The 25228-nt window shown below is 38.1% G+C and overlaps 1 protein-coding gene across 2 annotated transcripts in view; it reads left to right on the top strand.

Moving 5' to 3' along the window:
• acaca (acetyl-CoA carboxylase alpha) overlaps positions 1-25228 on the top strand; it is a 57679-nt gene that overhangs the window by 14755 nt on the left and 17696 nt on the right. Inside the window, exons 15-43 of one of the 2 annotated variants that reach the window (XM_017700151.2) lie at positions 64-167; positions 353-580; positions 1159-1309; positions 1407-1541; positions 2978-3124; positions 4404-4592; positions 5622-5722; positions 5905-5993; positions 7625-7749; positions 8418-8531; positions 8727-8840; positions 9360-9449; positions 9836-9954; positions 12001-12024; positions 14214-14357; positions 15001-15103; positions 15608-15715; positions 16215-16271; positions 16479-16523; positions 16686-16727; positions 18225-18440; positions 18833-18988; positions 19585-19788; positions 21211-21366; positions 21624-21770; positions 22501-22770; positions 23008-23105; positions 23539-23659; positions 23840-23950. In XM_017700151.2, the coding sequence (XP_017555640.1) occupies positions 64-167; positions 353-580; positions 1159-1309; positions 1407-1541; positions 2978-3124; positions 4404-4592; positions 5622-5722; positions 5905-5993; positions 7625-7749; positions 8418-8531; positions 8727-8840; positions 9360-9449; positions 9836-9954; positions 12001-12024; positions 14214-14357; positions 15001-15103; positions 15608-15715; positions 16215-16271; positions 16479-16523; positions 16686-16727; positions 18225-18440; positions 18833-18988; positions 19585-19788; positions 21211-21366; positions 21624-21770; positions 22501-22770; positions 23008-23105; positions 23539-23659; positions 23840-23950 (3708 nt within the window). Of the gene's footprint in view, positions 1-63; positions 168-352; positions 581-1158; positions 1310-1406; positions 1542-2977; positions 3125-4403; positions 4593-5621; positions 5723-5904; positions 5994-7624; positions 7750-8417; positions 8532-8726; positions 8841-9359; positions 9450-9835; positions 9955-12000; positions 12025-14213; positions 14358-15000; positions 15104-15607; positions 15716-16214; positions 16272-16478; positions 16524-16685; positions 16728-18224; positions 18441-18832; positions 18989-19584; positions 19810-21210; positions 21367-21623; positions 21771-22500; positions 22771-23007; positions 23106-23538; positions 23660-23839; positions 23951-25228 lie in introns of both variants that reach the window. The other variant, XM_017700142.2, reaches the window with a different exon arrangement.

The raw sequence follows: 25228 nt of genomic DNA, 5'->3' as shown, positions 1-25228 counted from the left end.
CCCTTTTTGCCAGTCTCACTCACTTAATTCTTTTTTTTTTTTTTTCCTCTGTTTCACTACAAGGCTGAGCGGCCAGACACTATGCTGGGTATAGTGAGTGGAGCGCTGCATGTGGCGGATGTGAACTTCAGGAACAGCGTGTCCAATTTCCTTCATTCTCTGGAGAGGTGAGATATAATCCTCTCACTATGATCCTTACATCCCCAAATAATATTTACATCACAAAAACGTATAAATTCCCTTTTCAGAATTGTGTTCCAGCCCAGCAAATATCTAACTTAACACTTCCATTACGACTGCAGTAGGGAATTATCCAGACTCATTCCTTCTCTCCCCTTCTTTCTTACTGTAGGGGTCAAGTGTTACCTGCTAACACTCTGTTAAACACCGTGGATGTGGAGTTGATCTATGAGGGCACTAAATACGTTCTGAAAGTGGCCCGTCAGTCTCCCACCTCTTATGTGGTCATCATGAACAATGCTTCAGCCGAGGTGGATGTCCACAGACTGAGCGATGGCGGCCTGCTTCTGTCCTACGACGGAAGCAGCTACACCACATACATGAAAGAGGAAGTGGACAGGTACAGCAAATGTCCTGTAGTTATTTTTGCCTGATCCTCCATGATAGATAATTACTAACTATTGACAGGTGATGATTGATTTAGTTATTAATACTTGCTAAATAATTTAAGCTGCATACATGAATAATTTCTCCTCTAACACTTGGTTAAGTGTTCAGCTTTGTACTTCATGTCCAAGCAGAACACATCACTGACATTTTCACATTTCAGGTTAACGAATGTAACGTGTCTGTATGTGACATGTTCAAAAGACATAATGGAACACTGGGATGGTTTGGCTGGCCAGTAAAATTACCAGACCTTAATCTCAATTCACAGGAACAGGAGATGAAATGCGGGAATCGGCACACACACAAGCTCAGGCTGAAACGTGTGACCAGTTAGTGGAAGAGTCCTTTCCTGGCAAAAACAGATGCAGTCATTAAGGAAAGAGAACACATAACCAAGTGTTGGAAAATAAAGGATGCGTGTGACAAAGTCTTATTAGCTTATTATAAGTGGTAATAATTAATGAGCTGTCTCAAACAATGGCAAAAGTTTAGATGAGTGTTTTCAAGCCTTGCTTTCTGTCTCTGTAGGTATCGTATCACTATCGGTAATAAAACCTGTGTGTTTGAGAAGGAGAACGATCCATCCTTGTTGCGCTCGCCTTCTGCTGGCAAACTTATTCAGTACACTGTGGAAGATGGAGGCCATGTGTTTGCAGGACAGTGTTACGCTGAAATTGAGGTATGTATGTGTACGTATGAGAATTGTGAATACCTGCATTTTCTTGGAGTTCTGTATGGCAAAGCTGGTAGTGAATGTGTGTTTGTATGTACTACAGGTGATGAAGATGGTGATGACTCTGACTGCAGCAGAGTCCGGCTGCATCCACTATGTAAAGAGAGCAGGAGCCGTGCTGGAGCCTGGCTGTGTTATTGCTAAACTGCAACTGGATGACCCCAGCAGAGTCCAACAGGTAGACCTGTGTTTGTGAAGGAGACAGAAAAAGATTTGTGGCCCTATGAAATTAACTAGAATGTCCTCTTGGAAAAATCTATGATTCTAAAATTAAGTAGGGTTAAAACTAATGATGCACCAAAATAAAAGTCTGAAACTGAAATTCAGGATGCTGTGAATCAAACCAAAAACAGCTGACGTGAATGAAAACAGTTTATGTAAGTTAAATGCACTAAAACTGTTATAATGTGTAGGCTGTGGCATATGCAGTGAAATCCAAGGCAATGCATTGCTTCTTTTTTAATTATGCTTAGTTATATATTTAGTTATGCACTTATACATCGCTGTTTATGATTTTGTTTTGTCATAAATAACTGGCTACAGGTAGTGCACTAGTGGGACCTTTCCTTTTGTTCTGTATGTCAAGCAGTGGAGAAGGTCATGTTTTCAAGTGATCTCAAATCTGTAGTAGAACTTGGATGTTTTGTTCCTGCTTGCTATAAACAGGGTTTATAAAGCAGCTTGCTGCTGCTCAAATTGTTTAAACATGTGTGTGCTGACTGACACAGGAAGGTGAAGATTCTACAGAGCTCCACTTACATATCGCACAGACTGGTTTGGCTCTGAAAAGTGCACATCCTGTTTCAAACACAAGATATACCAAATATACTCTTATAAAATTGCAACTGAGCTTAAACAATAAAAATTGGATAATATGCAGTAGAGGAGGGTAACTACTGTTACAACCAGAGCATTAAGAACGTAATGTTGGCCTCTTTCTGGAATCTGTTTATTAGGCAAGATTTTGCATTACTGTCTATAAAGAAACATAAATCAGTATATTGTGAAATCAAAACTGACTATGACTGGCAACAGGAGAAAAATGAAGTCTAGGTCTACATGATATGGACATAAAATCATGCGACGATGCGAGATACGATTCCAAAAGTTACGAAAGAACCATTCACTGTTGTGCAAAAGAAAATATTAATAATAAAATACTAATAGCTAATTACATCACAACTACATGCACATATTGTACATTGTAAGGCTGAAAAAAACCAGCATTCACTGAAGAGCCATACAAAAACAAATAAATATTTATTTTATTTTCTGTGCTTACCTTAGAACTGTAGTCAGTTCCTCAAGAAGATCACTAAGGTACTGCAAGTTTGTCATAGCCATTACTGCATCACACATACAAAACACTGAGAAGGATTGATCATCACATTTAAAGCACTGTTTACAGATTAATAGCTCAAGATGGCAGAGCTTAAAAACTACTTTACCTTTCTGGCAATTAGTGTCATTGTGGTGCTGTACCTGCGAGGTAATTTGATCCATCCCACCATCGTCGGCCTTAATGATGTGTTTATCGTTAAAATGCACATTGTGAAAATAATATACATTTTTCATGCATCCCTAGTCTGTGCTTACATTGTTTGTATGTTCTAGGCGGAGTTACACACAGGAGCTTTGCCCAGTGTCCAGGCCGTGGCTCTTAGAGGAGAGAAGCTACACAGAGTCTTTCATAACACTCTTGACCACCTGGTCCACATCATGAGTGGCTTCTGTCTGCCTGAACCCTTCTTTGGTGCCAAGGTAAAATACTCACATCCTTGTGTGCATAGATACACATAATTACCGTCCATGAGATTTACTCAGACTACAACTTGAGAGTCTCAGTATAGTCTGCCTTCACACAATGTTCACCTGCTCCAGTCTTAACAGTGAGCATTATCATTTGCTGGGAAATAAAATAGAAGGCATTTTCCAAAAAAAAAACCAAGCTGTTTTTAGTACCGTGCCTTTACTACTGATTTAGGATAAATGAATTTGATTTGTTTTCATGACATCACAGAAACAAAAATTTCAAATGAATTCAAAATAATTGCATTTTATTTCATTTGGTTACTGTGAAACTAAATACAATAGCAGAAGTTAGAAAGATATTTCTCGTTTTCACTGTTACTTAGACAAGTCAACATGTTTCCACATCATCCACTGAGCAGAATGGAATTTACCTTGAGTAGCAGATGAAGACCACCTCTCATCTGAAGTTAAACGTTTAGACTTAACATTAGTTCATCCACTCATTTGACCCATCGTGGCTTATAGACTTCACTATGCTTTTGAATGCCTTAGGCAGGTTTTTTTTTCCATTTAAAAATATTTAAATTTACCCTACTACAGTTTTTTCTTTTGTGCTACTGATTTTGTTAATTAAAAGTAAGCACTAAACCCAGGTCTATTATAAAATAGATGACTAATAAAGTGATAAATCAGTTCTCAAACAAACGAGTCTTGGTGGTCATGATTTAGAACGTAAACAATATATAATGCGGACGTTCTCAAACCGCTCAATCCATATTTTTGACACATTTGTGTGAATTGGAATTGAGCTAAAATGTGTAACATTGGAGTCCAATTTGGGCAACACTGATGTAAAGAAATTAATCAGAGGATCTTTTTTTTGTTTGTTTGTTTCATATAAGCTATCCAGTTCTCCATAGAGTAATAGCGTCCTCTTCAGCATAGCTAAAATGCTCTACAGGCAGTGAGGCCAAGTGAGTGAGGCCAAGTGAGTTCAGGCTTAACATGTCAACTTTTGACAGCGTCTGCTGTTTCTTACACCTGTTTCTCAGTCATGATGTAACCCTAATCTTAATTACAGTATCTTCATCATCTACAGTAGCTTCGTCCAAATCTATTAGACTGGTCTGAAAAATTTTAACATGCATATGAAGTGAGTGTTATACAGTATTAGTTGGCATGATTGAATGTGTTTGTAGAGAGATACTGTTGCGGAAAATAGTTCCTCGCTTAAACAGTGGAGTTTTTTTTCTTTGACTGTGATATGATTCCGTGTGTATTCCCTCAGCTGAAGGAGTGGGTTGAGCGGCTGATGAAGACTCTGCGGGACCCCTCTCTGCCCCTGTTGGAGCTGCAGGACATCATGACCAGCGTGTCCGGCCGAATCCCCCCTGCAGTGGAGAAGGCCATTAAGAAAGAGATGGCTCAGTATGCCAGCAACATCACGTCGGTGCTCTGCCAATTCCCCAGCCAACAGGTACACACACATACACATGTTAAACTCTTTGGCTGTGTTCACTACAGATGGCATATCAGCATCAGTCACTATCAATAATGGACAGATATCAACAGAAAATGCTGTATTGGAAATCAAAGGGGGGAAAAAGACTTATAAAAGTGGCAACACAACACAGATCAGATTATTTGTGTGTGAAAATTAGATCCGTGTTGTGTGTTTTGTGCCACTTTAACCCTGTAATGTGAACATTTCTCCTTCTGGCCAGTTTCTGACTGTAGGATGTCAACCTGAATTTTGGATTCCTGTCTGCCTTTTTAAATTGAGAAGAACGTCATTTAAAGTGCACATTGTTTATTATATTGGGTATATTTAGAGTCCCTAGTTGGTCTGTTGGCACACTTTAGAGTTAACCATTCTCTAGCCCAGTATTTCCTAACCCTGTTCCTGGAGGTAACCTTCTCTGCACGTTTTAGTGTTTTCCCTGCTTTAAAGGGTTGTGTTAAGGTAAGGGATTGCTAAAGAGCTATTAAGTGTGCTGGGGAAACCAGTAACATATGCAAGGCAGTGTGCCTCCAGCTCTTGGATTGGGAAACACTGCTCTAATCCTTCATTAATGATCAGTTTCTGGCCACAGAGCTGCTGACCACTGAAAAAGAAGCAAACTGACCACTGATAAACTACTGATGGTTCAGTAGTGGGTCAAACTAGATGTTGATGCATTTAAAAAAAATAGAAGCATTGATCATTTGTAATAACATTTTTCAAGTGGCATCTTTAAAGTAGACATGCTCGAATTCGACAGGCTGCCACAGCAACCTCACTGAAATGGTGCCAATGGAAAAAGAATAACGTCTCCTGAATCAAATTTATTTGTAAAGCGCTTTTTACAACTGATGTTGTTACAAAGCAGCTTCACAGAATTCCAGTAAAGACAAATTTGATGAGCAAGACCCACTTCTTCTCTTCCGAACACTGGGCCTACCAATCCTTCTGTATTGATTGTGCTGTAGGGACTGACATGCTTCTGTTCTCTCTATTTATTGTCAGATTGCCAACATTCTGGACAGCCACGCTGCTACACTGAATAGGAAGTCAGAACGCGAGGTTTTCTTTATGAACACCCAGAGCATCGTGCAGCTTGTCCAAAAGTCAGTGCACATACGCACAAAGCGTTTTAATGCAGTTTGTATTAATGAGCCATTTTCTTGACCTGATATTTAATGTTAATACCATAATTTATTTAATACTGTGCACCATTCCCTTTTTAGATATGCTTGGATTTGTGTGTATGTCTGCACTTGTGAGGACTTATGACATCTCTTCTCCTAAGGTATCGCAGTGGTATTCGGGGTCATATGAGGGCAGTGGTGATGGACTTGCTGAGGCAGTACCTGAAAGTGGAGGTGCAGTTTCAGCATGGTGAGATCACCTTCTTAAGTGTTTTTTACAGGCTTTATAGAGTAGATATACAGAATTTCTTTGTTTTATCTGGGGAAATTTTAAGAATTTAACCTTGGCAGGGCTCAGCCCCCAAAGAAAATGCGAAATACTTCCACAGCTGAATGCAAAAGCACTGACATTGTGTGTGCGTGTGTGTGTGTGTGTGTGTGCGTGTCTCTACATCAACTGTCTTATTAAAGTATGTAATGTTTTCATGTTAGTTTGTAAATCCTAAATATGTGTGGTTTGAATTGATCCATCAGTTACTTGATATTCAGTTTTCTGATGTGAACAAATCTGAGAGCACAAGCTCTGTGTGAATTTTATTCCCACCGGCAGTAAGTGAAGGTTTTTTTTATTTTTTTTAATTCAGAAGTCAATTTCCCCTGACTGTTAAGGCCATTAAGGGTTATTTAGCATTAGAATGCTGTAGACTGTAATATCTCGCCATCGCCCATTAAGAGTGATGAAGCAATGTAACAGGCAATTTGCACAAACTAAACGTTAGGCTTATTGCCTTTAACAATGTAAATAGAAAGCTACATGTCCTCTAATGTCAAAATCTGTAGTTTTATTCTTGGTTAAATGTCTTTTCAAATACCAGAGTGCATACATGCACCCTTTACTTTTTGCCATTTAGCAAAATGTATTACTACATATTTATCCCTCCTTATCCCCAAACACAGCACAGCAGCAGATTATGATCATTATTTGTCCATCCCATGGTTATTAATGTTATTATGTATCATTACCAATCAGGCTTTCTTTTAGTTAATTTTGTCAGGAAAACACATTGAACTCTGTGAACGTTAGTAACTGCTGTGAGAGCTTAGCAACATTTACAAATTACATCAAAAGTGGCGATCTTTGGGGTCCAAGAACGACACATAACACAAATGATGAGCAGAGTTTTTAGAATGGATTTTTAATAGATGTCTGTTAAACATACCAAGGTCACACAAAAGTCATAATACCTAGAAAACTGTAAAATTTTTGACATGAATTGTATTTGTGTAGTTGTTAAACTCACATGAACTAAATATCTCCATGGCAGTTACAGCTATTTTAGGCTCAGAATGAACAAGACTTTTAGGTCTGAGATTGAGTGGAGTGCTTTAGTGTTTGACAAGTCTGGTAGTTCATGTAGTTGCATTTTGTTATTCTTATGTTTTGTGCTCTGCTTTTGCACTTGATGCACCACACGGTTTATACGTGCTGCGTCTGAGCCAAAACAACTCAAGTTCTTCAGCAGGCACAGTTTTGTATTTTGAAGAATACTTTAAGAAAGGTACTTTGCTGGTTGTTTACAGCAGTCCTGCAATAAAAGCAAAAAGAAACCAATCACACAATGTATGTATTTGGTGAAGAATGCTATTTTAAGGGGGATCTGTGATGAAAAAAGGGGGTAGAATCACCCCTAGAACTCTCTATTTTGGTTTTGAGGTGCAGTTCCTAATCTCTCCACTTGAGGGCACTCCAGCATAATTCAGATTCAGATTCCTTTATTGATCCCAGGGGGAAATTGCAGGACATAATAATTTATATATCTCTTTTTCACTTGCTGTGTATGTTTTTGTAATATTTTTCTTGGGTATCTTGCCCTTCCTCAGGACACTATGACAAGTGTGTGTTTGCATTACGTGAAGAGAACAAAGGGGACATGGCCAACGTGCTCAACTACATTTTCTCCCATGCTCAGGTCACTAAGAAGAATTCTCTGGTCACTATGCTAATTGTGAGTACCCATTATTAACCTCACACATAGAAAGGTATTTCTGTATAGGTATTTCAACTCACATGCTTAAAATATCTTGGTGCAGGCCAGAACTTTAACCCATTTAAAAAAAAAAAAGAAAAAAGACTTGTATTCCCTTAAGTTGAACTGACTCATATTAGAATTTGGATAGCATTCAGTACATGGTCCAGTGCATCCCAGAGACTCATTGTAATCCCATCATTTAAATCATCTTCAGATGTGATCAGCCATATGACGCCTGTTAAGTGAGTGCTGAAGTGTCACCGTAATCAGCTGCATCATCGCAGCAATCATCTTTCCAGTTTTTTTTTGTCGCAGTATGTTTTAATGCGGCAACAATTGCCATGAGAATTTATACGGCACCCTTTCTCCAGTCATGAAATCCAATAATAAGCAGCATCTAAAGACACATTTGAGACATTTTGCCTTGGACATGCTGGGTGTAAATGGCTGTACATCCCACTATCCAATTATTTTCATATCGCACAAGTCATATGTTAATGCCAGGTATGAACAGGGCCCAGGATTCTCAGAAAAAGATTTCCAAAATTTCTTGGATGGAGAGTATTAGGAAAGTGTTTCTTTAGTTTAGGAACTTGCCTTAAAGTAGCTATGATTGACCTCTCTCTCTCGCTCTCGCTCTCCAGGATCAGTTGTGTGGGCGAGACCCTACATTGACCGATGAGCTCATGTCTATCCTTACTGAGCTCACACAGCTCAGCAAGACCACCAATGCCAAAGTGGCACTGCGTGCCCGCCAGGTAAACAAACTTAATAAGCATTTCAGAGACTTTGAAATAAAACATTTGTAAAACATGCAAATTCCCTTTCTTTATATAGCAGGACCATCATTTTAAACAGTTCTGTATGATTACCTGAGAGAATCCTGGCTATTCAAAGTCCTAAAACCAGTATATATAGTTAGTAAGGTCACCGCCGATCTTGACTCTGTTCAGGTGCTGATTGCGTCTCACCTGCCATCATACGAGCTGCGGCACAACCAGGTGGAGTCCATCTTCCTTTCAGCCATTGACATGTACGGACACCAGTTCTGCATCGAGAATCTGCAGGTAGGTCTAACGCAGGGGCGTCCGGTTCCAATTGTAGAGGGCCAGTGTCCTGCACAGTTTACTGAGTCTTCTGTAACACACCTGCTAAGCCTGGTAACAAGTTGCTAAGCTTAATCAGTTGTACTAGAATAAATGTTCTGAATAAAGCAAATTCTTTAATCCATGGGTGTTGAACTGGGGGCCAAAGTCCAGCTTTTGGCGATCTCCCTGCTCAGACATTCCCACTTAACTTGCCAATTAACTGATGAGTTAAATAAAATGTATTTAAGCACCAAAATCACCAAACGGTGCAGGAATTCAGCCCTCCAGGACCAGAGTTACCCACTTTAATCTAAATCTACCTTGTTTTGAGTGAATACTAAGGTGCCACCTGCTGGTTTCTTTTGGAATTTTGTCAGGTGTAGTTGTGAATTTTAAAGGTCTCTTAATTAAGTCATTGATTAATTTCACAAGCAGATTGTTGAGGCTTGATTAATGTAATGTCAAAATCCATACCCCTTTAATTTTATTTCTGTCCAGAAACTGATTCTGTCCGAGACATCCATCTTTGACGTGCTGCCCAATTTCTTCTACCACAGCAACCAGGTGGTCCGAATGGCTGCTCTGGAGGTAAGAGGAGAATCTGACTTCAACTACATGCAATAGAACCATCAGGAAATTAGAAATGACTGTGGTTATTTGGATATCCAAACTTGTCTTAGTGCTCGATAACCTTCATAAGTATTTGAAAAAAAGCATAGTGAAATTAATTGTGAGCTACATTTCAATCCTATTTATTTTAAAAAATCATATATTTGAAAGGCAAAAAATATTAAAATATGCTCATATCTACTAGTGTTCTGGAAAAAGCACCTCTGCTTCACTCCTTAAAGTGCAAGGGTCTGTATGTAGGTCCACATTTCAGTTCCTCACGGTCATTACAATACATAAAATAGATGTAGTTTTGGAAAGAGCCTGCAGTTTATGCAGTTAAAATTTCCTTTGCGCTCTGTCAGGTCTATGTTCGGAGAGCCTACATTGCATATGAGCTTAACAGCGTCCAGCACCGGCAGCTGAAGGACAACACTTGCATCGTGGAGTTCCAGTTCATGCTGCCCACCTCACATCCCAACAGGTGCCCCAAGACCACCATTCTTCCCTAAAGCTCTACCCACATCCAATCTCTTCCCATCCCACCCGTCTCAATCCATATCTGGCTATTGGCACTGTGAATGAGGATTAAAATTAAAGGGGAGGCCCTGTGAATTTAACAATATACATCAGTAGCATTTTGTACACAGAAGCCGGTCTCCAATAGAAATCTCCTCCACTGTTCTGGGTCCTCTGCACCATCAACTACTCTACCTGTGCAACATCTATACAATATATGTAGAAAATTCTCTCTGTCTCTGATTCTGTGGTCAGGTTTTATAAAAGGGTGTAAAAAAGAAGAGTGGTGATCAGTACTGAAGTTTCTATCTCAGAAAGGCTCTAGGCTAGTCTTGCATCTACATCTGGTAGACTTTGCATCAGAACTTTAACAGCACTTAAAAAAAGGTAACCAATAGGATTTGTGCCTGCTTAACATATTGACTCTGATTGGCTGCTTAATCACTTCCCTTCCTTGCATTGCCTCTGCTAAGCACAGCTGAAAGTAATTGTGCAGTGAAAAATCAAATTTATCAGCCAAAATGTTTTTTTTCTGTCTGAACTTTGCTTCTTTAGTTTTTCACTGGAGCTACAAGGCTAAAGTAGCTATCAGGCAATGAAAACATATGAATTGGAGGAATTAGCATCATGCAGACTGTACCTCACACATTTATCTGCATTACACATTGCATATTGTTTCTGAGCAACCTCAAGTAGACGTCCCTTTCGTTTTTTTTTTGTTTTGTTTTTTTGCGCCGTGTATGGCACTTTTTGTTTACAGTATCTGAGATAATACAGTATATAAGCTAAGATTAAATGCCGATCTTTTGTTTTTTGTTTGTTTTAACTGTAACAGGTTTGCTTGTATTTGCAAGCAAGTAAGTGTATTATCTTAAACTTTGCTACTATGAAATACAAGCGTACCATGCGCTCATTGTAGTGAAGATGTGACTCTTTTCACTAACTAGACTAATTGCTATACCAAACGCTGGTATATCAACCACTAAGAAAAAAATAAGTGTATAGAAGACGATGAGTCCTCATGAGTGTCTTATAAGTTCATCTGAAGAGGCAGCCTCCTCATCCAATGCAAGAACCTACTGACTTATGGTTACTGTTGAATAATGAAACATGTTTTTTAATGCATTCTTCCAAAAGATACTTAACTCCTAATACCATGCTGTAACCTAAAAAAGTAAGGCTGCAGGCTTTGTTCATTTCTTTAAAAATGATTCATTCATTTGTTTCCTTTTTCTTCCCTGTGGTTAACCAAATATCCATTCGTTAGCTCTGAAAGATACTCAAGTATCAAAATCAGTCTTGTTTCTATTTGCTATGTCATTTTCACTATGCTAATTGATGGTACCTAAGCTTAATTACTTGCTGGCTACATTAGTCAAGCCTTCAGTGCAAAACAAAAGAAGCAGACTTCAGACACCAAACATTTATTGGCTGCTCAACTACAATTGGGGTAACGGGGGAAAACCTGCAAATTTGTTTTTTGTTTTTTGTTTTTTGTTTTTTTTTTGCAAAACCCTTCCTTCCCCCCAGAATTGACTAAATGGTTGAGCTCATGCCATGAAATACCAGACAAAGCCCACATTCAAATCAGTATCATTTTTTTTTTTTTTGCATGCCTCACTGTGGACCTCTTGTGTCCTGTTTTATGTTTGCCTCGTCACTCTTTGTAAGCAAGAGAGTGAAGGGGGTTCTGATTCTGTCATGTCTTAAAATACTGTAAGTGACCCCATGCAGATACTGCATGCATGTGTGGGAGGAGGCAGTCTTTAGTGAAGCATCTGTGTGGCATAGAAATATATCACAGAACTCAGTTGACCTGAGCTGTTAGGTCACATGGTTTTTAAATGTTGGAACATTATAACGATTGACAGATTCAGTGTTTAGCGTAATATATTTGTGATTTTTATCTGACAATCACACATTACAGCCACACAGAACCTGACACTCAGGACTGCTTTGCCACTCTTGGCCTGATACTAACCGATCAATAATCGATGTTATTTGATTGCAGAGGGAACATCCCCACACTAAACAGGTATAGTACACATTCTTTATACTGTCAACCAATGTCTAGTCGTTTGTACTGAGTAGTATATACGTAGAGATACTAGATTAGAGAAGGCAGCATGGGCAAACACGGCTCTTTTTTTCTCTACTTAATATCTACTTTCACTGAAGCTTGTCTGGGTCTTCAGTGTTATCACAATATTGGCTTTTCCAAAAGTAAACTCTCGGTGGCATTGTTTCTGTCGTTAAGGTAGAGATTCTTGACAAGAGCTAGTTATTTCCACTTTGCTATATGTTTTGTTAGTTTGCTGCTTGTTCATTTATCCATAGGTCTCCCGCCAGCCCTGCCCAGTGTGCTTTAAAAGCCTTTTAAAAGCTCTATTTGGATGAGATGACTATGATTGCAAATTCTGTCATGCATACAAAACATACAGCATGGTAGTAAAATTTTTAAGGGAATGTGTAAGTAAAATAAAAATAAATGTATTACTAAATATTTTGATATGTACGTTTGCATAGACATACAGCAAGTGAGCAGCTGGGCTGCAGCCTGGGCTTTAGCTTGGGCTTCTAGGGATGATTTGAATAGTCAAGCTAGAAAAATCCATTAAAAACATTTAAACAAATTGTGCTGTTTATGTTTATGATGTTTGTTTTATGTTTATTAATGTTTATCACATTAATACATTATTAATGCATTAGCTTTGACGTCCCTGAAGAATGTGTTCATATGATGACAAATGTTTCACGATCCAGAAATAATTACAGAATAAATAAATAATAATAGTAAAACAATAACCATGTTATATCAAGGGCTTGTGTCCAACACAGAAACAGTGACAGAATTTGTTCTGATTAGTCAAAAGAGATGAAATTTCACATGGAGCATGCAGCAGTGCCCATTTAATTGTTTTTCATGACATAAAATTTTGTTTCAGATTTGGATGGTCACAAATCAGCAGTCCCAGACTAGATATAATACGATACATGATAAAAACTCGCTTTGTAGCCCAGTAGTTTAATTAGTTTGGTATATTTTGAGATTTGTGATCAGACAAGCTCAAATCCTTTGGGGTTGGTAAATTTGGGATATGGACATTCACTCTGTATGAGTTCGCTGATACGGCCACTAGTCCAACCTGTAGAATGTATTTCTAAGAATGAAGACTGCTACAGCAGGAATCTGACACTAATCTGCAATAGCATGGCTTATTGCACCATCTCAATCTGTTCTGTGTGTGTGTGTGTGTGTGTGTGTGTGTGTGTGTGTGTGTGTGTGTGTGTGTGTGTGTGTGATTGTTGTCCAGATGATTTGGTGTGGGTGTGCATGCTCTGAGTACTCTGATGTTAATTTAGGGCTATATAACACAGCCTAGACATCATGCTGGGTTTGAATTAAGAGTCTTAATTATTGTGTTTAATTGTAACATGCTTCCCACCAAGTGTGACTGTTTGCCAATATTCTCTCAGGAAACTGTCTGTACCGCTACTGGACCACAGAACTCCAGCTAGCAGCACTAATAGTAGAGCGAGTGATGCTAGCAAAGTTTGTGCAGCTACAACTAGTGACCAGGCCGTGAATGAGGACAGGTAGAGTGAGAGAGTTCACTGGACTAGCACTCTTTTAAATCCCAGGTTAGCTTAAAGGAACACTGCACTCAAATATGCTCTTATTAACTTTGAGTAAAAGTTAATGAGCGAGTTAATATTTGAATTTGAGTGAAGAATTTCTTTAACCTCTGGGTAGTCATGTAGACAGGGGTAAGGAAGGAACTGGGCCTCTTTTTTTGGTGAAATGTGGATCTTCTTGGACATGGTTTTAAGAGTGCTTTGTGGGTAAGGGGGTTCTTGGGTGCCGTTTCAACTAACCCCAGATTTACCCTTTTTTATGAAGTTTCTTTTGAAGAAGTCATGTGGTTAAGATAAAACATTTTTACTGATTTGCAAATATTTTTTCTTTACCTTTCGAGTCTGATTTTGGGAGAATATATAACAACTTTTAATGTTTACTTACATTTCCGTTTTCTTTTTTGAATTGCCTCCTTACAAGCTGACACAGCTTTTTTGGGAACTTTTAGGACATTTTCAGAGTTTTAGCTGATGCAGCTTGTAAGGACACAATACTGTTCTCTTAGCTTTTTTTTGGACAAGTGCCTGTACTGGCCATGCTGTTTAATAACACTATATGTGTGTTGTGTTTGTTTGTTGGGCTCTCAGAATGTCTTTCTCGTCCAACCTGAACCACTATGGGATGGTTCATGTGGCCAGTGTGAGTGATGTTTTACTGGACACTTCCTTCACCCCACCCTGCCAGCGCATGGGAGCTATGGTGTCTTTCCGCTCTTTCCAGGAGTTCACCAGGTGTGTGTATGTGTGCGTCTAGGTTGGTATTAGGAGAGTGATGAGTCCCTGTTTAAGTCTTCCTAAAAGAGCTAATAAAGACTGAGGGTAGGCACACTAAATGCTAAAAAAGTTATAGTATGGCATTTTCTGTTACATACGTTTTCTTCATTTTTCCCCCGAGTGTTTTGGCTGAAAATTAAAGAAATTAATGAGGGGTGTCCAACTTTCGCATAGTACTATGGGTACACATTGTAAATCTACAAACAATGTAAAAGATGTGTAGTGGGTGTAGTATACTAACATTTAAGTAATTATGTTAGTATAATAAGTAATTATATATATATATATATATATATATATATATATATATATATATATATATATATATATATATATATATATATATATATATATATATAATGGCTTTATTTTATAGACTTAATAAACAGGTAAGAGAGCAAAATGGCTTATTTCCATAAGTTACCATTAGGTTAGATATTACTGGAGGTAATGGAAAGTAAGTAGAGTAATAAATAATGTGTGTGTGTGTGTGTGTGTGTGTGTGTGTGTGTGTGTGTGTGTGTGTGTGTGTGTGCGCACTTGTTAGTTCATCATCATTTACAAAGTGATTTTATATATTGTCTGTTTTTTTTCCTCTCAGAAACATTAAAGATGTTCTCAGTTGTTTCTCAGACTCTCCCCCCACCAGTCCCTCCTTCCCTGAGGGGGGAAACCCTGTGCTGTATGGGGAAGAAGACAATAAGGTGAGACACCTTCTAGTCTAGCTTTGATGCACCACGTGATGAACGCTTAAAGAAGGCCCTGACATCAGATGCCCAAACCAGAGTTTCCAAAAGTCAGACGCCCAAACCAAAGAATACCCAAAGTCAGATGTCCAAATCATGAAATGCCTAAACATCTGATGTCCAAACCTAAGAATGCCCGAATGTTAAATGCGTGAAACAAAAAAAAAAATGGTCAAATGCCACACATTCAAATCAGTGAGTGCCCAAGAATGCCCAAATGTTGAACTTCTAAACCAAAGAGTCCTCAAACTAGTGAGTGCCCAAATGTCAGTAGCCCGAATTAAATAATACCCAAACATCAGAATGCCAAATCAAAGGGTTCGCAAACATCAGGAACATGCCCAAAGAATGTTCAAACTAGCAAATGCTCAAATGAACTTATCCAAAAAATAGCCGAACATCAGATGCCCAAACCAAAGAATATCCAGTACCAATATGAGTGTGGTTTCTGTGTATTTTTAGAGCACTCTGGAGGAGCCAATCCATATTCTGAACGTGGCTATTAAGACGGACAGTGACATTGACGATGATGGCCTGGCTGCCATGTTCCGGGAGTTCACGCAGTCAAAGGTGAGGCTTCTGACTAAGCAAAATATCCAGCTACATGTGTTGCCTGTCAAATGTTTTTGTGAACACCATGCCTTATTTTCAAATGTTCTGTTTAAAGTTAAATATGTACTGTTACGTTTCAATGAAGTAAGGAAAATACTGCTATTTAACTATTTATTAATTGATCTTTTGGGTATAGTTGGCCTTAACGCTCACATGTTCAGCAGAGTGTCCTCTTTGGTATGAAAAGACCAGGCCTAAATAATGATTTGAGAGTTTTCTTTTCCAAACTGTTATTAAAAGCACATATTGAAACTCTTTTAGGCCCAAAGGTCAAACATCCCAACAAGACATCCCAGCAATTAAAGAAAAATGGCAAGATTTGATTAGATGTCTGCTTAGTGTGATTTGTTACTGTTTGCTAGGGGTCTTCAAACCTTCAAATAGCAGTGTAAGCTTAGCGTTTTCACTACCTACCTCATATGAAGTCCTTGAGTGAAATTCTTTCTCTACTCCACAGAAATCACTGCTGTTTGAACACGGCATCCGAAGGCTTACATTCCTCGTGGCCCAAAAGGTACGGCTACCGTTTCCATAGGATGTTTTAGCATGTTTTCTCTTTCGCCGTTCATTCTCTGACCAGTGTCCAACCTTTTACTAAAATAATCCAACGATGAGAAAATGAACCATGTAGAGAATTCAGAACTGAAATCCTCAAATGTAGCTGTTCCATTGCATGTCTCTTTCTTTCTCTCTCCTCCCGTTTGCTTTTGACGCCTAACAGGACTTCAGAAAACAAATCAACTGTGAGGTGGACCAGAGATTCCATGTAAGTACTTCCGGCTCTCCAAGTAAGGAACAGCTCATTCCTCTCCCCAGCATGACATCCAGTCTCAAATTATTTCAATACATTTTTAGACGTGTTGTAGAATCACATGTGTATGCCATATAACAAAGTCAGCTCATGACGTTCCTTTTTGTCTCCATGCAGAGAGAGTTTCCCAAATTTTTCACCTTCCGTGCAAGAGACAAGGTGAGTAAATTCAGGTCAATCACGATTCTGTAGCGAGCAATTCATGCATCGCCAAATCTCGATTGTTGTCGTCAATTAATTCAGTTAGATGATTTTGCTCCAATTTAGAGTTATTTAAACAAACCAACTTTCAATACACAAATGGAGGAAACATTTACAGTAATATGTAGGGTGAACTCCCATTTCACATTTTGCAGGACATTCTCAATGTTCACTGTCAAACACTGACCCTCTTTAAAGTGCTCTTTTTTTTTAATTGACCTTTTTAAATATGTATATAATATGCATACATTCATAGTCATGTCATGATCCAACTGTTATTCCTGCTTACTTACATTTAGGCACAAACATGATTAGCTTTTTATGGATGTAACTGGTTGAAAAGATTTGGCTGGTTTCTGTAGCCAAAATTGTTGGTGATGGAATCAAAACAAAGACTAAAAGTTTGTATAAGAAAACAGCCAAATACAGGGCGCTCCTTAAAATAAGGAGGAATTGTGGAATAATATAGCTTTTCAAAAGTAGCCTAGATGTTAATCTAACAAAATATCCATCTGTGCACTGCTTGTTTATATCCTCCCTTTTCCTACGAAATATTTTAAGCTATTCTCTATAGGTCTACACTTAATATAATATCCCGTACTGGCAATTTACAGTAAGTTCATAAAGTGCTGTAAGTACTGTCTATTACATCAATACCCTGCATTGTCCTGCAAAAGCGGCTATGCTGTCCTTCAGTTGAACCGTTCTTATCTGGACGCCTTACTGCAGTGGAATATACACAATAAAAATAAAAAAATAAACAACACACCAAGCTTTCTGTATTTGGAAATCACCCAAGAAAATGTGCCAATACTTACTGTATATTATTATAATTGATTCTACCATGCTAAAATCTAGTTTGTTAAATTGCAATGTATAGACTGACGCATTATGATGCATCAGTGCATTTTATACCCCAGCTAGCTTGCATTTAGATTTAGATCATTTTAAATTACTTGATGTATACATTCATGAGACCTTCGCCTGTACAGTTTTCTTTGTTCAAGTAGAAGTAATGAACCTCTGTAGAAGTTAGAAAACGCTGGCATGTTCTTCAGATGCTTAGACTTTCTCTGATAGGCTCTCGATCATGATCAGTGATGGCTCTCTTTCGTCTCCCGGCTCTGATAGTTTTCTAAAATGGTTCCACCAAAGCTCATTACTTTAATGAACTTTTTAATTATTTTGCCCATTTGAGAGAGATGACATCCATTAGCTAGCTGTGATTACCTACATTTACTAAATCTAGCCTGCTATTAGTGCTGGGGGCTACTTTCTGTTCCTGTAGACTCACTTTCTCTGAATTTAAAATAACCAATTTCACCCTCTTCTGCTTAAATGTTGTGTTTTTTTTTTTTTTTTAATTATTATTCCCCTTTACTCATTTTTGCACCATAGTTGAACATATTCTGTAGCAAAATTTGACACTTTTTGCGTGCTTGTGTATGTGTCCAGTTTGAGGAGGATCGTATCTACAGGCACTTGGAACCTGCCTTAGCCTTCCAGCTGGAGTTGAATCGCATGCGGAACTTTGCATTAACTGCCATTCCATGCGCCAACCACAAGATGCACCTGTACCTGGGAGCGGCTCGTGTGGAGGTGGGCACTGAGGTGACGGACTATCGCTTCTTTGTACGTGCAATCATTCGCCACTCTGACCTCGTCACGAAGGTGAGCACACGGCAGGTTCTTATAAACAAATTTAAATATATAGTAATATAAATTCATTATATAGTCACTGACAAAAAACCTCATATCTAAATTAATAACTTCGCAGGAGAAGGAAAAACATGCTTAACTTTGAAAGGAATTTATGGAACAAGTTTTGCAGAATTTGTATTAATATAACTTTTAGCTGTTGTAAATAAGATTTTTTTTTTCCCCCAAATACAAAAAAAAACAATGTGGAGATACAAAGTTTTTTTTTCTGCCAGTGACAGTGCAGTGGAGGTTAGTGTTTAGGTTGAAGTGTAAACATAGCAGTATTAGTCAGTTATTATACACTAGTAAATGAGAACCTCTACATGTAACATACACATGTTGGCAACTGCTCTACTCTGTAGGAAGCCTCTTTTGAATACCTGCACAATGAGGCTGAGCGCCTGCTGTTGGAGGCCATGGATGAGCTGGAGGTGGCCTTTAATAACACCACTGTACGCACAGACTGCAACCACATCTTCCTCAACTTCGTCCCCACTGTCATCATGGACCCCTCTAAGGTTATCAACTATAGTCCTGTACAAACTTCTTCTTGCCTGTTCTACGTTTGCAGCTGTTATAATGGTTATCTATTGTATTTTTTTTTTTGCTGAGTCTCTTTAGTTTACATATTCAATATGCAAATTTATTGTGCTGAACATATGTATGATTTGTTGATAGTAATTGTTGTTTTAGTTAAAATTAACTTAGTTATTAAAACATCAAAAAATGTTGTTTAAATCATATTTCAAATATTCCAAGACCAGTTTTTTTATTTTAAAAAAAATATTTTTATTTATAATTATTTATAATAATTATTCTAATTATTGGTTATTTAAAAATGTTATTTGCATTATTTTTAATCAATATATCTGCTTCAAAAATTGATCACACAATGCAAGCATTCTTGATGCGTCACAGCTTTCTCAGTCATATGTGTTCAAATATATTGTATTTTATTTACAGTTTCTTTGTTGCTGTTTGAAACCTAGCATTATAATAATACACACTTATCTGCCACCAATTCAGTTTATTTTATTGAAAAATGATTTGGTTACAAACCTTTAAATTCTGGTTTATATAAATATATGTGTGGATGTGTATTTGTGTCCCTCAGATTGAAGAGTCTGTTCGCTCGATGGTGATGCGATATGGCAGCCGGCTGTGGAAGCTGCGAGTTCTCCAGGCTGAGCTGAAGATAAACATTCGTTTGACCCCTACAGGCAAGCAGATTCCCATCCGCCTCTTTTTGACCAACGAGAGTGGCTACTACCTGGACATCAGCCTGTACAAGGAGGTCACCGACTCTCGCACGGGACAGGTGGGGCCCAAAGACCGACAGGTGGGGCTCATGCGTCTCTCATCCCATTAAAAAGACATACACACAAACCATCCTATGAAGACTGTGGGACAGAGCTAGTTGCCTCTAATACAGTGCTGACTAGTACCCTACTGTTCAAAAGTTTGGAATTATGGATCATATCAATAATATTTTGTTGCATACAGTGTAATAGCTGAAGGATTAATTGTAGCTTACTGCGCACTTAACAGGCTTTTATTCCATATATCAAGAAATTGTCAACAATACTGGAATTATTTATAATATACGTTTTTAAATTGTTATTTTTTTTTTTTATTAAATAAAGTTTATTTTTTGTTGTTTCAGAATCACCATTTTTGAGATTTGATCATTGCTAATAAAAAAGTTTTATAGCTATATGTATCATTCAACTATCATACATAGTTTTCCTTCAATAATTCCTGCAAAGTTGCATATGATTTGCATATTAGATTCACAATATGCATTTGTCTGCAACCAAATTGGTTTATATAATTCAAATTTTTTTAATGTACACTAGTGGTCAGAAGTTTGTAATCACTGTTTTCAGTTATATACAAAATAAATAACTTTTTTATATGATTGAAATATTAAAAATTAAGAAATAATAAAAATGACGATGTCCAGAATGATGCATTATTGTAGAATGAATGATTGACAAAGCTGTATAGAATCATGAATAAAGTTATTAAAAATGTAATTTGAATTAATCACATTTTAAAAGTTGAGATCAAATATCAAGGCAAATAATTTAATAAAAAAAATAGTTAAAGGGATAATTATGCCATAGTATTTTTCATTTTACTCTTGAAATATTTAGTAAAATATCCATCCATTAAATCCACATACAACAAGTGTAACATTATATTGTGTATAAAATAAAACTTAAGTATGGTATAAGCAAGTATGGCAAAGTATTCCAAGCTTTTGTGCAGTGATGTAAATGTCCAAATAGTTATTGCCCTGCAACTGTGTTGCTCTCTAGTTTGTGGCTATAGTGTAGTTTTGTCTCTTTCTGAATGGAGCTTAGGGGGCTACTACATGACTGTCCTTCAGTCTGATATCATAGTTTACATCCTCATTTCTTTTTCTTCAGGAGACAAGGTAGGTTTCATCACCGTGTTGTCATGTCATTATTAGAATGCACCCTGTTATATTTTTAATTTAACATCAAGCAGAAAAGGTGACTTTTTTTTTTTTTTTTTTGGACTGTGTTGAACATCTTGCTAAACGCTTAAACCATACTGTGTGATACACTTGCATCCATACAGGAACACCACGTTGCTCTGACTCTGCCACTTTGGGTCCTGATCATGCACCGCATGTTTGTGTATAAGGGAGGGGTATTGTATCGTTATTCTTTTTCCAGCACCACTTTAAGACTTATCTCCTCTGCTCTTCCAGATCATGTTCCAGGCCTATGGAGATAAGCAGGGTCCTCTGCATGGGATGCTAATAAACACTCCCTATGTCACCAAAGACCTGCTGCAGTCCAAGCGCTTCCAGGCGCAGAGCCTGGGCACCACTTATGTCTACGACCTCCCTGAAATGTTCAGACAGGTACTTTGCAAACTCATCTGGCTTGACATGGACATTTTAGCTGTTTGAATATCATCGCTGTCCCAAGAAAAACTTGCTTCTTCGATTTGTATTTTTCTGCATCAGTTAAACGCAATGCATTGATATACATTGCGTGCTCGTGTGCATGTGTCCAAAATATATTTAATACGTTTGCAAAATTAAGAAATATAACACATCCAAAATGCATCTAAATATAGCTGTCTCTCTCTCTCCCTCTCTCTCTCTCCCCCTCACAGGCCCTGAAAAAGCTTTGGCAGTCCATGGACACATATGCCCACCTTCCAAAGTGCCCACTGCCCTCTGAGCTGCTGACATTTACTGAGCTGGTGCTGGACCCACAGGGACAGCTGGTGCAGATGAACCGCCTACCTGGGGGCAATGAGGTCAGAGCAGTGTGGTTAGACATAATAACTTTTATTTATAGAGCAGCTAAGTGCTTTACAGTTGAAGAGTAAAATTTAAATAAAACAAACACAACAAAAGCAAAAATAGGAACAAATGAATTAAAGTAAAATAATCAAAAATGAAATAAGGTAAAATTATTTAAATAAGGTAAGTAATTAAAATGAATGGCAACAGTATTTTAATTAATAAGTAGGTTAAAGAGATACATTTTCAAATGAATTAAAAATGTGAAATAGCCATCATTATTCTGAACCTTTTCATTATTGTTTTATAGGGCATAAGGGGAAATTCCACGGAATTTTCAAAATTTCCACAATATGCAAACAGTAATTCAGAGTGATTAATGATAAAGGCTCTATAAAGAAACAGAGGCTGTTTTGCTTGCTGGTGGTGATGGGAACCAGGTGTTTGAAGCAATTACTGCTTCTAAAAGTTATCTGTCAGAATGCTATTACAATAAATGGTTATGACTACACTGCCCAAAGACATACATTTTTTACAATCATTTTATGATAAAAACAATTCTAACAATCATACTTGGTATTAGCCAACAGATGTTTTATGGTAACAAAACCTTTTGAGGTATTTTTTTCCTACTTAACTGGCAGTTACCTTTGAGAGAGGCCAAAAAAAAGTGTCCTCAAGCTTTTGTCAGGCATGTAAAGTGTTTAATTATGATTTTTTTTTTTTTTTCCTTCTGTATTGCAGATTGGAATGGTGGCTTGGCGGATGACCCTGCGGACTCCAGAGTACTCAGCAGGCCGTGAGATCATTGTGATCAGTAACGACATCACACACAAAATCGGCTCATTCGGGCCGCAGGAGGACGTGTTGTTCCAGCAGGCCTCAGAGATGGCACGTGAAAGCGGCATCCCACGCGTATACATCGCCGCCAACAGTGGTGCACGCATCGGACTGGCCGAGGAGATCAGACACATGTTCCACGTGGCCTGGCAGGACCCGGCCGACCTTTACAAGGTGAGCAGAGAGACGCGAGTGTGTTTAAGCGTATGGATTGTAGGAACTGGGGGAGGAATACTAAAATCAGACTCTGTTAGACTGATTGGAATCCAAATCTGAAATTGTGCTTGAAGAAATATATTTCCTTCTCAGCTTATTAACCTTTTGTAGATACAATAATGTTTTTTGTACTACAGTCTTTTTAAATAGTCCTTCAGCATCCAGTAGTTCACTTCATTCACTTGTATCTTACAGGGATTTAAGTACCTTTACCTCACACCTCAGGACTACAAGAAAGTGTCAGCACTAAATTCTGTGCACTGTGAGCATGTGGAGGATGAAGGAGAATCTAGGTGAGGTCCAGTAAACATGGCTCCCATTCACCTAATGCTTACAGGCTCTGGTAAAGCTTAACGTAGATTTTATAAAGGCTGTGTAGAGTATTATAGAGGTCAGTAGCGAAGTACCTGTTAATAAAAGCTACACCTTCTGTAATTAATATAGACATTTACAAAGAGAGCAGCCTCTTTAATATAATATGCATGTTTATGAAGGGTGCGTTTAGAGCATGGGTGCCCAATTTTTAACCACAGTGGGCCAGTGTGGCTACAGGTTTTCACTCCAAGAAAGCAGGAGCACACCTCAAGTAACTAATCAACTGTTTGACAACTTGTGATTGAACAAGTCAAATTAAGTGTGTTTCTCTTTTGTTTGGAATGACGATCTGCAGCCACAGCCCTTTCTGGCCCCCTGATTTAAAGTATAATAAAGATGTTGTTTGTTCAGGTATAAGATTACAGATATCATTGGGAAAGAGGAAGGTTTGGGAGTAGAGAACTTGAGAGGCTCAGGGATGATTGCTGGAGAATCTTCACTGGCTTATGAAGAGATCATCACACTTAACCTGGTACAGTAGAAATACACCCATACACAGCAGCTGAATGTTTTGCTGCCCTCCTGAAATGCTTATAATTTCAGCCTTTATTCCTCATGTTGTCAGTTTCAAAATATTTTGTATTTTTTTCTTTGTTTTTAATGTATTTATATGTTTGCAATGTACTCATTCTGTACCTGTGCTGGTATGTAGGTGACGTGCAGGGCTATAGGAATAGGAGCTTACCTGGTACGTCTTGGCCAGAGGATCATCCAGGTGGAGAACTCCCACATCATCCTCACTGGGGCTGGAGCACTTAACAAGGTCAGTGTGACTGGAGTCATTTTGGTCTGACCAATGGCAATGTTGGTTGGACGTGTGCTGTAACTTTGAAGGGCCCATATTGTTGAAAACAGAAAGCCTTTGCTCACTTTTTGAAATAAGAGTTTAATTTTGTACATAAACGTTGTTAAAGTTTCAAACCATACCACTCCCTAGTCCATACCATGCATAAATGGAAACTAAGCTGCAAAAACAGCCTGTTTTAAATTTATTGTTACTGTTATGTCATGAAAACCAACACATTTACATCTATTCCCATATACATGTATCTGTCTATTCAGCCTACAGCAGTTTAGCTCTGTTGATGTTAGATGGAATGGACTACTCTTTGAATGCAGCACAATACAGGACAATTCACGATACAGCCAATCAGAACAGAGGTCATTTACATATGTCTAAAAGGCTCAGGAACAGAAACAGCCTGTTAAGTGTAATAGACAAAGAAACATTAGAAGATTATGAATTATGGCTGATTTTGGTACAAATAACTGCACAAATATTACAAGTTGACCTAAAGAGAAGAAATAAAATGCAAGACAAATAGGGACATGGTCCCTTAAACATATTAAACATTTCTCTTTTCAAGCAATTGTTTGTCAAAACAAAAAAATGTAGATGCGGTCAGTCAATCAAGATATGTTTGGTGTCTAAAGCGTGCTTATTTACTTTCGCATCAGAGCTGTGAGGCCAATTTAGCTAATAAATAATGGAAGCTTGTTAGGACTGTAAAAACTGCAAGACTGGATCATCACACAATTGTATGCTAACTAGCCATGTTGTTGAGAAATCGCTCAGACTTCTGTGGTTCCTGACACTGTGTGTGTGAAAACAGACAAAAGTGCACTGCATAGCATGACAGTAGTGGCAGCTGCCTACACTGAATTTTGACCATATGTTTGTCCACTTTTTTGCCAGGCTATTTCTTTAATATACTCCTGACTAGTATTGAAATGGAAATGTATTCTAATTGGTTATGGTCTTGGAGCAACTTGCATAGCAATTGACATAGCAAAATCATTTTCCCATTAAGTCTCTTCTCATACAAATGGCCTCATAACTGTTTGCTCTGAAAGAGAGCACACATGCATAAATTACGTCGCTGCCCGCCTGATAAGGACAGTTTAATTTGCTCCTGTTTTAATTGTGTCAGTAAATTCGGTCTGCAGCGTGGTGACAGAGCGTCGAGCTTTTTTTTTTTTCTCTCCATCAAGCTCTCTCATCTATGACCCAGATAGATTGCTGTTTAATTCATGCAATTAG

Source organism: Pygocentrus nattereri, chromosome 23 (assembly GCF_015220715.1).
Source record: "Pygocentrus nattereri isolate fPygNat1 chromosome 23, fPygNat1.pri, whole genome shotgun sequence".
NCBI classification, from domain to species: domain Eukaryota; kingdom Metazoa; phylum Chordata; class Actinopteri; order Characiformes; family Serrasalmidae; genus Pygocentrus; species Pygocentrus nattereri.
The sequence above is the reverse complement of the archived record's forward strand: the minus strand, read 5'-3'. Positions and strand labels throughout refer to the sequence as shown.